This window comes from Bemisia tabaci, chromosome 9 (assembly GCF_918797505.1).
Source record: "Bemisia tabaci chromosome 9, PGI_BMITA_v3".
NCBI classification, from domain to species: domain Eukaryota; kingdom Metazoa; phylum Arthropoda; class Insecta; order Hemiptera; family Aleyrodidae; genus Bemisia; species Bemisia tabaci.
Genome location: NC_092801.1, coordinates 26,300,904 through 26,316,037, shown reverse-complemented (window position 1 = coordinate 26,316,037; position 15,134 = coordinate 26,300,904). Strand labels below are relative to the sequence as shown.

Below are 15,134 nucleotides of genomic sequence, written 5' to 3'. Positions count from 1 at the left end.
GTTCGCAACGAAACCCTTAATAATCGATTTCTTTACCATAGTTTCAAATGGGGAAATATCGATAATCGATCATTCACGCCTCACCACTGCCCGTATGTGATGAGATAGGAGGCTTCATCCTGGCGAACACCTCTTACATCCGAGCGTATTGAGAACCTTTTAAAAATTCATAAGTAATTATGAAACTCTTGAGATTAAAAGATGCAGAAATTAAGATAAACTCTAGAGTGTCTGTATTTAGTAAACTTCATTGTTGCCAGATTTTGTTAAGAAACCATGGCAAATCTGGCGACCTGGGTAACTTTTTTTCATGATTTAAGCGGAAATGGATTTCTGATGTGTGTATTGTATTCATGAAAATTGATAGGTACCTATCGGATGGACGAATCTAGGATTTTGAAAATAAATACAGCTGATTTAAGAAAGAAAAAGTTTTTTATCTCATGGATTTCACCTTCAGATCAGTATTATAATTATAATTAGTACTTTACTTAGAGCAGACACAGAACATTAATAAATACAATTAAGACATGCACAGTAACGGAATGTGAACAAATCGCAAGTTAATACCCTAATCGTGTAACCTAATCGTGCGCGAAAATATAACGAACGCAATTGAGCGAACATCTCACATGGTCTTCTCACGTGCGCGAAAAAAATGGAACGCGTACCCATAATATTTTAGCAAAAATCTGATAAAATTATTGTCATTCGAAAAACCAGTCTAGAAGTCAAAATAGAAATTCTTGTCATGATTCACCACTGAATCAATTTGTTTCATCGGACGTTATTTTTCTCTAGATTCTTTTTTCTTGGAAAGGGAAGTTGGGAATAGGTCACAATAACTGTTGTTTCACAAAATTAATGGTTTACTTAAATTTATCTAAAACAAAATATAATCCATTATGATACTCATAGCCAGCACTAATTTAGAATTATTGTGTACATTAAATGGAATATTATTTTTCCTGCAGGGAATTCTTTTTAATTATCGGCTTTAATTACCTAACCCTGCATTGATTTTAAGTGCACTTACATCAGTGCATGCTTAAGATCAGGAATGTTCATTTAAGTGCACAGCAGAAAAAATAAGTCACTTGCAGAAATATTTATCGTCCCACAAAAAGTCATCGTGTGACGGTAACTTTTCCCTCGTTCTACTTTTATTTTTGGCACGTAAGCCAATATAATGATAATTGGCCTTAATTGTAGAAAAAAATAAAATACGGAAATAAGTATCAGTAAAGTTTTACATTTTGGAGAAGTAGAGCTTTCACCTCTGAATCGGTTTTTCAAGCACAAAGTTCACATCTACAACTAACAATTTATTGTCATTAGACGATAACATTTAAAAAAATAAATGCTTCTGTCATCATTGTAACAAAACATGTTTTTCACAGAGTCTTGTTTTTAAACTTTAAGCTAAAAAGGAACCTACTCATACAAATTAAAAGCACCAAAAAATCATTAATTGTGTATAAAATCTGTTGAACAAAATGAAAATCGGTTTTATGTTATAAATTTACTTGTTATGACACAAGGGCAACAATTTGATATGAGCTTTTAGACTGCAAAAATACAGATAAAATATACTTAAATAGGTATTTTAAATACCTTTCAACAAAATTTCGAGGGTATTGTCTCTTAATTGTTTAAGAAAGCAAAATTTAAACTTTTTAATTTAGTAAATGCAACTTTTTTTCGCTTTCAGCGTATTGGTATAACATAGCTTCGGTTTCAAGGACAGGACGTATTTCAATATGTATACCTCATAATGAAAATTATTTTATCAAATGGAAGATTTGTGACCTAAGAAGACACTTCTATCATAAAGGTTTGAAAAATATAGCTGCGGCAGTTGAATAAATAGAGTTGTGAAACATATTTTTGACGAACTAACACTTTAAAAATATCCTTTCTTAGATATGAAGAACTTCGAAAATAACCTGAGAATTTCAAGAGAGGCTGTAATACCTTCGTATTCTATCCTACATCAAAAAATAACTACGTTATGTAAAAGTAAGGTACTTCAAAAAGAAGCTAAAACTTCAAACTATTAAAACAACTAGTCTTATCGCCATGAGATGTGCTCAAGCATATTCCAAACTAATGGCGCTATGATGTTACAGAATGATCAAGCCTCCAGATTTAATCTGGTTGCTAGAGATGAAGTACGATAGTGTCATACACTATTGTGGTAAAGTCATCGTATATTCTGTATACATTTCAATTTCGATGGTATGACAGACACAAAAAACAGGTCCACTGACGGTATATTGGACTCTGCAAAATATGCAGTTGACGTGTCATGGATATGATATTAAAAGTACAACTAAAAATTGTAGAAAATTATAGAACTCAATGACGTTCACTCACTTTCTTGAAGTATTAGCATTAATGTATAATTTTTGTGTCCACGTGTAAATATCGCAGCCAAATAGAAATCGCCGGGAATTTGCAAGTTGCTTTTATGCTATTTCGACAATTCACGTGATAACATCGGTATAATGAAGGTTCGATGAGTAAAAGTCTTCAGAATAACAATCTCGACTTGGAGCGCCTTCATTTTTTTCGATACTTCACGCGTTGTCACGGAGTTAGTGTAGTTGCCTGGCAGGTCTGAACTGAACTAAGACCACGGATTTCACCACACGCTGAACTATGTGTGCGTGTTTCTACCCTGTTTTGCGGAGGAAAAAAATTCCGCATAAGAGGTTAAATAATCAGCGCTCTCACTTTGTTTCTTTATTTCTTTATTTGATGTTTTACTATTTATTCACTAGTGCCTTACAAATTACCGGTCATTCCTAATTATTTGAGATATGTTCTTCGGTATTGTGCGTGTTAGTCAGCTCCAAGTCGACACTAGAAATCTAATTTTGCAAACTTTGAGCAGTGGTGAATTACATTGAATTTCTTACGTCATGAATCCAAATTAAATCTAAAAACTAATGACTTCAAATTAATTAGCAAAAATTAAAAGCCTAAACGAAGTAATACGATTTGAATACACTTGATCTAAGTATCATAATTTATGAAACTAGAGTACTTTTATAGGGAGAGTATGGACAGTGGAGCCTCATGGAGGGCTTAGGACCCAAACATTTCATCCCAAAAATTTGCGATACAGTCGCGCTTTCATCGACGGAGATATTATCGCAATATTATCGGACAGAAAATCTTGCTAAGTTGAGAAAAATTTCGATTTTATAAAACGCCTTTTATAGAAATATATTTGCGATAGGTAAGTTTGAGAATAATCGCTCAGATGTTAATGAGCCTAGCGATTATTATGGCCAAGAAATTGTAAAAAATCGCAACTGAATTTCAAAACATCGCAATGTGTCCGTTGAAAAATGCTTCTGGGGTTTCGGCCTAAAATGGCTGAGGTAATTAGAGGTGGTAACTGCAGTGACCATACTCTTCCTATAAAAGTACTCTAAAGGTAACTGGCAGAAGAGTATGACACTTGAACAGTCGCGTGGCGTGAATTGCGATATATCGATTGTTATGCCATTTAAACCTATGGTAAAGAATCGATTATTAAGGTGTTCGCTGCGAGCACCCTGTTTATCGATCCTTTTCCGTAGGTTTAAATGGAATAACAATCGATATATCGCAATTTACGTCACGCTTCTGCACTTAAGTGATGGGACGCACAACTTTTTTGGTTAAATAAAGTTTGGACCCACACAATTCGGACATACTATCTCGGAAGCAGAGTTGCTCTCTACAAGGTTCAAAAATGTTGCGCCTTTAGAATTATCTTCTCTCTAACGAATTGAATAAAAAACATTGCAATCTCTCCAGGCAAAAGCACAAAATCATTAAAGCTTATTACATGAAGCAAAACCTTGCCAGTTTCCTTAAGCTAAATGCGTATGGAATATGGAATTAATTGAATGGTATCTTGGATAAAAGAAACCATTGTAATTATTAGAAAAACATTCGATAGCAGTCATCGCGAGTAAAATGCAACTCAAAATACACTTTTTGGAGGAACCCAGTACACGGGAAACTGAGCCTTATATTTTCATCCCGATAATCGAGTTTAAAATTGATTTTTTTAAAAGTTTTCGCGAATTCTTTTAATCTAAACGCGTTTGTCCTAGTGAGCCTAAACTTATTCCAACTATTTTCTTCATCCAAGACACCCTTCGTAAAAACAAAATACATCATGAAGTATCAAGGGGAATAAAATCGAACATATTGCCGCTAAGGAAAAACGCCGTATGAGCCTTTAAACGTCGCCAAATTTCCTTTACTAAAAACCGAATTAACTGGAAAAATTTTGAATATTTTTTTCGAATTTTTCAGATGATTTTGTACGCAACTTGAGCATACATACTCGAAACGGAAAAATATGCATAACTTTCCTCAAAAGTACATATTTTATGCGGAGAAATTTGGCAACCCTCGAATGTTCATATGACGTTCTTCCTTAACACGGCAGCATAGAAGACCTCAACTGCACGTCCCAACGTATTCAACCTACACTGTGCCACTGAACGAAAGTTTCGTTGAGACCTGAGATACTAAATTAATACAAAGAAACATTCCTAGAACTATGTATAGCCCCTTAAAAAACTAGAGGCTGGTTAATTAAGTAAGCATTTCGAAATCCGTGCAGTTAAGTTCGCAAATCAAGATCGCAGTCTGAAAATGTCTTGCGTCCGTTTTCGTAGTTCCAGGACGATTTTATCTAATTCGGTGTGAGTTCAAAAATGATTCTGAGGATTTCCGCCGATTACCCTAACTTTACAGTGTGGATGGGGCCGACTGCTTACCAACGACCATCATTGACTTCTGTAGAGCATGTGTCATTTTTACTGGAAAAAGACAAAAAACAAAACAAGAAATAAGGAATTATCAACTCGTTAAGTTCAAGAATTTAAACAAGAAAAAAAAATTCAACCAAAAATTTCCAATTTCCCTGATTGCATAAAATGATGAGTGGATCGCGTTGAGCAGAAAGGAGCCAAGCTACATCAGCTATTGCCAAAGTAAACTTTGCAAATTTAATTTTTCACATGAGAACGGTTGTGCAGATTTTTTCCCCGCAAATTTCAGAAAATTTTCTGCATAGCAAGAGGCAAGTTCCTTAACATTTTCAAAAAAATCCGCACAAACGTTCTCTTTTAAAAAATTAAATTGTTCAGTTAAATTTATCAGTGGCTGATGTGGCTTGGTTGATTTCTGCCAAACACGATCCAAGTGATAGATGCTCGCATTGCTCAAAGAGGAATACAATTGAATGATGCCTACTTTATACGATCATACGCTAGAACTACAAGAGCATGTATGTAATTAAAGCGTTTCTGAACGTGAGAATGTTTAATAGCACTCTCGTAAGGACCAGGAAAACAAGTTAAATTAGAACAACTAGATGGACACCATGGTCTGAAAAAAGTTTAAGCAGATGTTTTGAGGGTTAAAATTACTTTAGTAGCTCGATCTAATTTCACGTGTAGAGGTTTTACACTGCCCACATCTGTTTAAAATGATGAATGTTGCAAAATTATCAAAAACTATACCGAGCATTTTTTTTTGAAACAATTTTAACAAATCAAAAAGGGAATGAAGAACAGGGTGTTCTCAATGCTCAGTTATGGTATAACTTAATCAGAACTTCCATTCCACTCAGCCCAAAATAACAGTTATATTTAATTTCTGTGTTGTAGTATGCAATAGTAGAATAATTTTTCCGGAAAATCTTGAGGTATTAGTTTCTTCGCCGCAGTGTCAATTACAATGCAGGTAATTTGAAGAATAAAGTAGACAAAATATTATATTCAGTGAACATAAAGCTTCTTAAAAAAAGATTCATCCTAAGTTAGTAGCAAATGAAGGGAATTTCAAAGAATAAGAAGACGAGTGGGATAAAATTAAAATATAAAAGGAAAAATATAAAGATATGAACCTTTCTTCCAGGTCGCACAACAACTAATAACTTTTGTAAAGTCTGCGTAAACTTTCCTATAAAAACAAAAAGATAACGATTTAAAATAAAATAAAATAGCTTCGCAAATAAAAATAAGGACAACTTATAAAAAAGAAAAATTTAAAATCATAAGAAAAATGAGAAACGCATGACGCTTCAGAATAAGATAACGATACAAAATAAAATAAAATTGCTTACCAAATGAAAAGAAGGAAAACTTATAAAAAAGAATAATACAAAATCATAACAAAAACGGGTAACGCATGACGGAGAGACGAGCTTCAGGGGGTTGAACCGTGAAGCGATCAGGGGACGTAGCCCCCTGTAAAAAAAAAAATATTCAATTACGTGGTACGTGTGATACTAGGACACATTCAAATAAAATATGAACTTATATAATTAAAAACTGCGGACCTACTAGTAAAAAATTGTTCCCATAAAAATATATATCTACGATTTGTAATGTGTTTTTTCGATAAGCACACTGTCAAGAACCTTTATTTTCTCTATGTTGACTTGGAGTCTCATTCAGGTTGATGGATCGCAATTAGGGGATTGGGAAAACTTTAAAATGTTTTACTCTCCCGTTATTCGTAAGTTATTTTCCAACAAATCGTCACCTTTCGGCCAAAGTATCACAAGCGCCATGGGACGTTTAAAAATTTCCGCCGCCATTTTATTTTTTACAGAGACATTATTAGTTGAATCTGTTTAAAAATTTTACTGAATTTCATCAGTAGCACAAAGAAAATTCATTGAATTTTTCAGATAGCTTCGTTGAACAATTCCTCTATAAAAAAATAAAATGGCGGTGAAAATGTTGAAACGTCGTATGGCGCTTACAATACTCTGGCTGGAAGGTGACGCAATAAGGCTTCTTGAGAACAAGGTTAATAAAATGAAATGAATGATGATCTCAGAAAAATACTTACCGACGGCTCTTTGCAATGGCTTTGGTTTGTTTTTCCAAGCTATGAAGACAAGATACACTGGAACACTAGTCAAAATCATCAGACACCCGATACCTAAAACAAAATTACACTCCTCTTAATGTACATTTAGTTATTTCCTCACAATGTAAATAGTCGGTATGATTTTGGTTACTTATTTAAAACAAATTTACTCAAATTATTTCATCTTTCAAGGTATGAATGGACTGATATAAAGTTTTGACTGTTAATAAGACTCAAATTTTACTCTTTAAGATAATTTATAGGAGTAACGAAAAACGCATAACACCTGATGCGCGAGGCAGCTCGAGTGGTTGAATTGGAGATCAGTGGCGATTCTTGAAAGTTGGCAACACTGCTTTTCCTCTATTTAAATGCATGCAAAACAATCGATTCTTGGTGAGGTAGCTTGCCTCATTTATTATCGATCTATCGATATTTTTGATGTGTTTAAATTGAGGATTAAAAGTGTTGCCAACTTCGAAAATCGCTGCTGCTGGGGATGAGAAGGAAGAAGAAAAAAAGAGGAAGAGGAAAGGAGAGGAGGGAGAGGAGGAGGAGAAGAACAATAATAAGAAGAAGAGGAGGAAGAAGAGGGAGACAATGACATTGTGACTTTTTTAACCAGCCATTGGGCTAAGAATATTGTAGCTGAATGCATAGTTTACTTTTCTACCCATTCGTTTAAGTCTCCAAGCCATGTTACCCACTGAATCAGTAGTTAGCATCAAAGAGAAAACAAGAGCCGCAATATTAATCAGTGGTGAGGCGTGAGTGGTCGATTATCGATATGTGCCCATCTGAAGCTATGGTGAAGAATCGATTATTAAGGTGATCGTCGCGAACACCCTGTTGATCGATCCTTTGCCATAGGTTTAAATGGCAGATCAATCGATATTTTGCAAATCACGCCACGCCACTGATATCAATAATAATGGACCACTAGACAAGGTACGATTTTTAGCATTCTGATACATGCTTCTTAACCAAAATTTCACGTAGAACACGATGCGCACAACGAAAATTACCGAAATCAACTCCAAGATATTTAATAATTTTTGATGCGTCAATTCAAACCACCCGCTCATGAAAACTCAATGCTCTACGTGATTCAAATGGCGAGCTAAACGTTTATCATGACAGTCTCTGCGATATAAAAATCTGGCAACCTCAATCTTGACGCTTTGGCTCAGCTATAGCAAATTACTTATAGTTTGAAAAACGCATGGCGGGAAATGAACATTGCTCAATTAAGAAGCTTGCTGAAACCGTTGTAGTGTGCGATTTGACTCACGTAGAGCTTTGAGTTTCTTGTGAGCGGGCAGTTCAAATTCCTTGTAACCAATGTGAAATAAAAACGTTAATATCTTTGTTAGGAGTTGATTTCAGTCATTTTCGTTGCACGAATCGTGTTTTGCGTACAATTTTGGTTAAGAAACATGTATCAGAATCCTATAATTCGTATACCTTGTCTAGTGGTCCATTACAACCGACAGTTGCACCCCTTTCTTTTACGAGTTGCCTTTGATTGGCTGATTCGATTAGTGCCTACTTTCGGGGCAATTATGGAAAATGACACGGGGCTCATATTTCATCGAAAATATTTCGAGGACAAGGGAAAATGTACACGTCGGAGATTTCGAAAATCAACGATCCACATTATTCTGAAGAGATTGATGGGTAATACAAGACCCTTTTCTCAAACATCCCGAACAGTTCGACCTGGAATTTTGTTTTTTTAATTGTTTGTAATTGTAATTTGTTGCCAAATATCCTCTCAGAAAATATCAATTTTCGTTGATTGAAGGGTGTTTCGAGGACCCCATCCTACCTGTCTCAACAGGGCTGGCGATCATAGGAACAACAGTTACGAAAACGCTGCAAATTATGTACAACGCGGGGAAGAAGAGGTTCACTTTGATTGGTCGATGTAGTTTTGGTTGTGTGTATCTCAGCACTGGAAGACATAGAACAGCTACTCCGATGGACAACTGTAAGACAAAATTAACATTTATTTTCATTCAGCACTGACAATTTATTTCTGTCATTACAAACTTTGACTAGAAATCACCTATGGGCTCCTAGAAAAGGTATTAACTCAAACACCAAATTCTTTCGGCTGATTTAATTGGAATCAGCCTTACTATGCATCCAATTTTGCCTGATTTTTTCTGTTTTATTTTTAAAACAGAAAACTGAGTATTATTGATATTTGTAATTTTTAAATATTATAATTCCATATGGTATATTCACAGAAAGTTTAAAGGTTGTAAGTAGTTCAGCTCTCTGTTGAATAAATAAAACATGAGAGAAAATTAAGCAACGCAAAATGCAATTAAGCTGAGTTCTAATAATCCATCTCTACGTTTACTATTAAAGATATTACGTAAAAAATTACGAGAAATTCGGAAATCAACTGCTAAGCGAGTTGTTTTCATCGAGTTTATCAGAAATTCTGGAATGGACCACTAGACAAGGTTCAAATTTCAGCATTCTGATTTGTGTACCTTATCCAAAATTTCACGTAAAACACGATGCGCACAACAAGCATTACCAAAATCAACTCTTTACGCGAAGCTACTTAATGATTCTTGATGCGTGAATTCAAACCATCCGCTCATGAAAACTCAATGATCTACGTGATTCACATCGCGCGCTAAACGTTATCATGACAATCTTTGCGATATAAAAATCTGGCAACGTCGATCTTGACGCTTCGGCTCAGTTTTAGAAAATCGCTCGTAGTTTGAACAACGCATGGTGGGAAACACTGAACATTGCTCGATTGAGGAGCTTGCTGAAACCGTTGTAGTGCGTTATTTGACTCACGTAGAGCTTTGAGTTTCTTGTGAGCGGGCAGTTCAAATTCCTCGTAACCAATGTGAAATAAAAACGTTAAGTTCTTCGTTAGGAGTTGATTTTAGTAATTTTCGTTGCGCGAATCGTGTTCTACGTGAAATTCTGGCTTAGGATCATGAATCAGATTGCTTAAATTCGTACCTTGTCTAGTGTTCCATTGCAAACATTTGCCACGAAGAATATCTTTCAAAATTCTAAAAGATAACCGAAAAAATAGTGTTTTAGTGGATAGTCTACAATCGATTATCGAAATCATGGCATTTAAAGTTTTTGGCCGCATTTTGAAGATGCATTTCCGCCAGTGGCGTGGCGTGAATTGCGATGTATCGATTGTTTTGCCATTTAAACTTATGGTAAAGAATCGATTATTAAGGTGTTCGCTGCGAACACCCTGTTTATCGATCCTTTTCCATAGGTTTAAATGGCATAGCAATCGATACATCGCAATTCACGCCACGCCACTGATTTCCGCAGAGTCACGATTACTGTATTATGATGAGACAAAAATAAACTAACTTACCCAAGTAGCAAATCCAACGTAATTTATTAACGCGTAAATATCAGAGACTGTAAGGTACAGCATGGACAGGAACGCCTGTAGGAGAATATGTATACAAATTACAGTAAAATATAAAGGTTTAAAATTAGAAAAATAAGTATCAATCATAGGAGTGTATGGAAATCATCGATTTAAAATTTCCTCTCACGTTTCATTTTTAGGGGAAAAATTATTAATTTTTTTTTGAGTCTAAATGATATTTCCTTTATTTTGTTTGTTCATCAATTTAGAGCTCACGCAATAAAGTTCAAACAAGGATACAGAGGCAATTATTATTAAAATATGCCATCGTAATAGAAAAATAAAAACGTGCAAAAATTGTTTGAGTTTGCAGTATTTTTACTATTTTCTCAACTACGATGTAGCTAGAATGATTTGGAGATGAAACACATTTGTGAGGGGAGGGAGGGAAGGGGACCATTAGAGAAAAAATTTGGGAAAAATATAGATCAACTCACAATACAAAGAACAGCGGGCGCAGGGGTTAGTCTATGAATTTGGATCATTGTTAAAATTTCTGGCATTTGTCCTTCACATGCCCCAGCGTAGAACAACCTGAAATATAGTAGCAAAATTAATAAATTTATCATTTATTATTATTTATTTATTTATTTTTATTTTAGTAAATTTTGATGTATTTACGCTAAAAGGAACTATGTTCCACGCAAATCCTATTCATATAGTTCTTTTTCGCAGAAATATGTCCATTTAATGTTGACAACTTAACAATCATTCGAGAAGAAGGCGAATAATAAGGTCTGACATCTTTAGTATTGAATTTTATCAACTGGTTTTTTTTAGGTGAATTCTGTAGTTATGTAGGACGCATCTTGATTTCATTTTCCTTCTTCTATTTTTCCCTTTTCTTTTCCTCTGTTTAATTCATTATTATAATAATTAACACCTTAAAGCAAAATCTAATACTTTTCCATTAAAATCGGCATCAATGAGAATGATTTGAGAACAATTTAGAAATATTAAACCTTACAATCCAGCGGAACCGAAAAAAATATCTTATTAAATCCCAATTATTCAACTCTCCAGGATTAAAATTTCCAAGCGAGTGAAACAGGCAATGCGTTTTAAAGTACAATTTGTTGCATTCATGAATTCGAAGGCGCCAGTACAGCTGGTGCAAGATTTGAGTTCTCTGTTTATTTTGTCTTCTCTTCCTCGTTCTTCCTTTTCTTCTCTCTGTTGTACCAACAACATAATTTTCCCCGTGTCAACTCACCTTGAAGATGTTAAAAGTACTCCATTGACTGCTCCAAAAGTAGACATGGCGACGAACACAGGAATTGTCCAGGCCATCACTCCGAAAAGTCGGTCAGCAAAAGTCTGGAAAGTAATGGAAAACACGATCTGATAGATATTTTTAGGAGACTTATAAGCAGGGGAAAGCTACATATCAATAAGAGAGGATACTTGCAAAGAAAGTCTCGCCTCTGTTATGTGACAACAGTCCCAGAGGAACAGTGGCGTGGTGTGCTTTGCGATACATCGGTTGATCGGTCATTTAAACCTATGGAAAAGTATCGATAAACAGGGCGTTCGCAGTGAACACCTTAAAAATCGATTATTTACCACAGCTTCAAATGGGGGAAATATCTATAGATCGCAAAGCACGCCACGCCACCGCAGAGGAAGGAAACGACAAACTGGACCGCGTTTAGCAGAGAGGAACTAAGCCACATCAGCTATGGCCTTTAACGAGGCAATTAAAGTTTTTACAACAGGACGTTTGTGCGAATACCTTTGAAACTTCTAAGAAATTTGCCTCGCACCATCCAAAAAATTCACTGAAATTTGCCCAAAAATCCGCACAATCGTTTCTATGTAAAAAATTAAATTGCCCAAGGAAATTTGGCAATGGCTGATGTGGCTTGGTTCCTTTCTGCTTAACGCGGTTCAATTGGGTGCTCTTCATTGTGCCCTCGATTCGCACATTGAATACTATAATTCATCAATTTGTAAGTCGGAAAGATGTAAAAAATCTCCAAGAGAAACTTCAAGTTTCAGCGAAATTTTCGGTAAGGGGCAGAATGTCAGGCAGGATATCATTGATCTGTCGTTTTCCCGATTTCCTAGCAAGTTGTGCTTAGTAGTTTTTCTTTCGTGGTTGACTGCTCTCAATTTTGCAGGCGTTTCAGCTCTGCTGGTGCGCCGAGATAGATAAAATGCGGCGTGAAAATGAGATGCGGGTTTAGTCTGAAGAACTGCTACCTATATTTGTATTTACATTTTGCAATAAGGGATCACAATCTCTTGCTCTTCCATGAAAGCACCTTTCTGCAAAGGGAAACCAATGACACACAATGTTGTTTCTAAAATAATTCAGAAATAGTGATTCCTTAATGCAAGTTGTGGTCCATTTGAAACTGTTCACGAGTGAGAGGGAATTAGTCATCGAAAACTCAAAATTCAGTTATTGCTACCGGAACAATAGGAACAAAAGAAAAATCTATGTATAATTCTATGATCAGGACACGAATTGCCACATTGCAGTGCTTTGTAACAATCTTTATTAACGAAAAAATGTATCAAGCTCTCTTGTAACATACCATCCCATATAATATTACAAGAGTAAGTCATCATTAAGATACAAAAATCAAGAATTAAGAGTCAAGATTAAGTCATTTTTATTAAGTGATTAGAGTAGTGCTTAACGCATAACGCATAACGCCTGAGGAGGCAAATGCAAGGGAGCGGGGAGCGCTAGCGTTCAGGAAGCTTAGCCCCCTAACATTTTAGAACACTTGAGAGAATTCTTCGGCGACATCTTAAAATCAAATTTTCCCAACCAACTCGACAAAAATCACTGCTGAAAATGTCATCATATTTTAAGGCCCCTTTTCCTTTTACTGTATGAGGTTTAGCTAGAGACCCTAAATTTGAAAATACGTTAACTCACCACTGCTACAGCTTCGGAATTCAGCACCTCTTGCGGTGAGAGTGTCGTGTAGAACGCCACATTCGCCAGCACATAGACGACCGTCACCAAAGAACACGATATAGCTATGGCTTTCGGTAGGTTCCTGATAAAATCAAAACAGAGAAAGTGATCTTAAAATTACCGCTATCAGTTAATCATACCCCTAACCTAAGGTTAAGGATGCTGGTGCGTCAAACATTAAAGAGTAGGACATAAATAATAGATGATGTCTTCCACAGCGGCATGTAGGCTCCTGATAAAATGTGCGATTTCTTTCGACATTTTTGCAGTGGTGAATGCATAGCTGAATTGCGTCCCAGCTAGAATTGTATTTAGCAAATGGGTGGTTTTTATACGAGGAATAAAAATAAACAAGTGGTTATAAATGAAAACAAAATAATAATATGAACTATGCAAAACGATAATCCGGGCATCGGAACTTGGCGGTTTTGAAAACGCCTTCAAATGCGGCGTGATACCTCACGCATTCCGGAGAGTTCAAATAGTTGTATCATTGCGCCTTAGAAATGCGACGGAAGATTAAAATGGAAATAGAGGTGTCGTCAGCTATGTTGACGGTTGTTTACTTTCGGTTTGCAAGCGCCAACGACGAATTTGGGCTTCTGAACAAAGCGGCGTTCGCTACTTTCCACATTGAAAACATCAGTCTCATGATCGTATCGTAAAAAACTACTTATCAGTTATGATTTGGGACTTTTTTGTGGTTGTGATTTCTGTGTAGCTAAAAATTAATGTGTTGCAAGGTTTGAAAGTATTAAAAAACTCATCTAAGCTTGTGTTCTTGCTTCTGAGAGAGCCAGATGTTTTCATGTTAATAGTAGTGACACGAAAACGCCTATGCAAACCGAAAGTATAAACACCCGTCAACTTAGCTGAAGAAACCTCTAGCCTCCATGCACGCTGGGCTTGTCGATTTCCTTTGACATTTTTGCAGTCGTGAATGCATAGCTGAATTGCGCTCCAGCTAGAATTGTATTTAGCAAATGGGTGGTTTTTATACGAGGATTAAAAATAAACAAGTGGTTAGAAATGAAAACAAAATAATATGAACTGCGCAAAACGATAATCCGGGTATCGGAACTTGGCTGTTTTGAAAACGCCTTCAAATGCGGCGTGATACCCCACGCATTCCGGAGAGTTCAAATAGTTGTATCATTGCGCCGTAAGAATGTGACGGGAGATTAAAATGGAAATAGCCTCCATGCACGCTGGGCTTGTCGATTTCCCAGAGATTAGTCCAGATCGCTAACATCCAATCTAGCCAATTCTTAGAAAGCGTGAGTAATTTTGCTACACGTTAGGCAACTTTAGAAAATTGATGGCACTACCAGTAGTGAAAGAACTTGACCGGATCGAGAGAAATTTCCTCTTGAATCTGATTATAAAGCTTTAATAAAGTTTAAATAGTAATGTGTAGTAATGGTTTTTGATCAAATAAGATTTTATCAAGGACTGTTATGCTAAGTATTCTGTTTCAATATTCTTACAACAGTTGGTAGCAGTTAACTGCTCTCATGGGGGGCCTGGCGGGAATTCAAAACTAGGAACCAAAAGTCTCATTTTGCTAGGATTTTGCTTTAATTTTCGGTTTCTAAGGCTTTAAACTTCAAAAATATGATATAAAAAATCAGGCGGTAAAGATCGATTCATCCAAAATAGATGAGAGATAGACATTCCAAATTAAGGGGGAAAGTGCTGCATCTTTTAATCTGGAAATATTGAACCACATAAATTCCACTGAGAAACTAATTTTTGAATTCTTCGGAACGTTTCATCCCACAAAAATCTGAAAAAGAAGTATTCTCCCGCCACAAATCTGCTGAAAATAGCCAAAATTTCAGTTTTGGTTCCTAGTTTTAAATGCTCATGGAT

General features: G+C 35.8%; 1 protein-coding gene across 4 annotated transcripts in view; it reads right to left on the bottom strand.

Moving 5' to 3' along the window:
• Positions 1-416: 416 nt before the first annotated feature.
• The window catches only part of LOC109037722 (Y+L amino acid transporter 2), a 168,981-nt gene continuing 154,263 nt past the window's right edge, over positions 417-15,134 (bottom strand). For 3 of the 4 annotated variants that reach the window (XM_072303933.1, XM_072303932.1, XM_072303934.1), the window contains 7 exons: positions 13,221-13,344; positions 11,544-11,647; positions 10,768-10,864; positions 10,271-10,345; positions 8,723-8,882; positions 6,874-6,966; positions 417-4,829 (listed from right to left, as the gene is read on the bottom strand). In XM_072303933.1, coding sequence (XP_072160034.1) covers positions 4,759-4,829; positions 6,874-6,966; positions 8,723-8,882; positions 10,271-10,345; positions 10,768-10,864; positions 11,544-11,647; positions 13,221-13,344 — 724 coding nt within the window. In that variant the 3' untranslated portion in view covers positions 417-4,758. Of the gene's footprint in view, positions 4,830-5,920; positions 5,977-6,873; positions 6,967-8,722; positions 8,883-10,270; positions 10,346-10,767; positions 10,865-11,543; positions 11,648-13,220; positions 13,345-15,134 lie in introns of all 4 variants that reach the window. The other variant, XM_072303935.1, reaches the window with a different exon arrangement.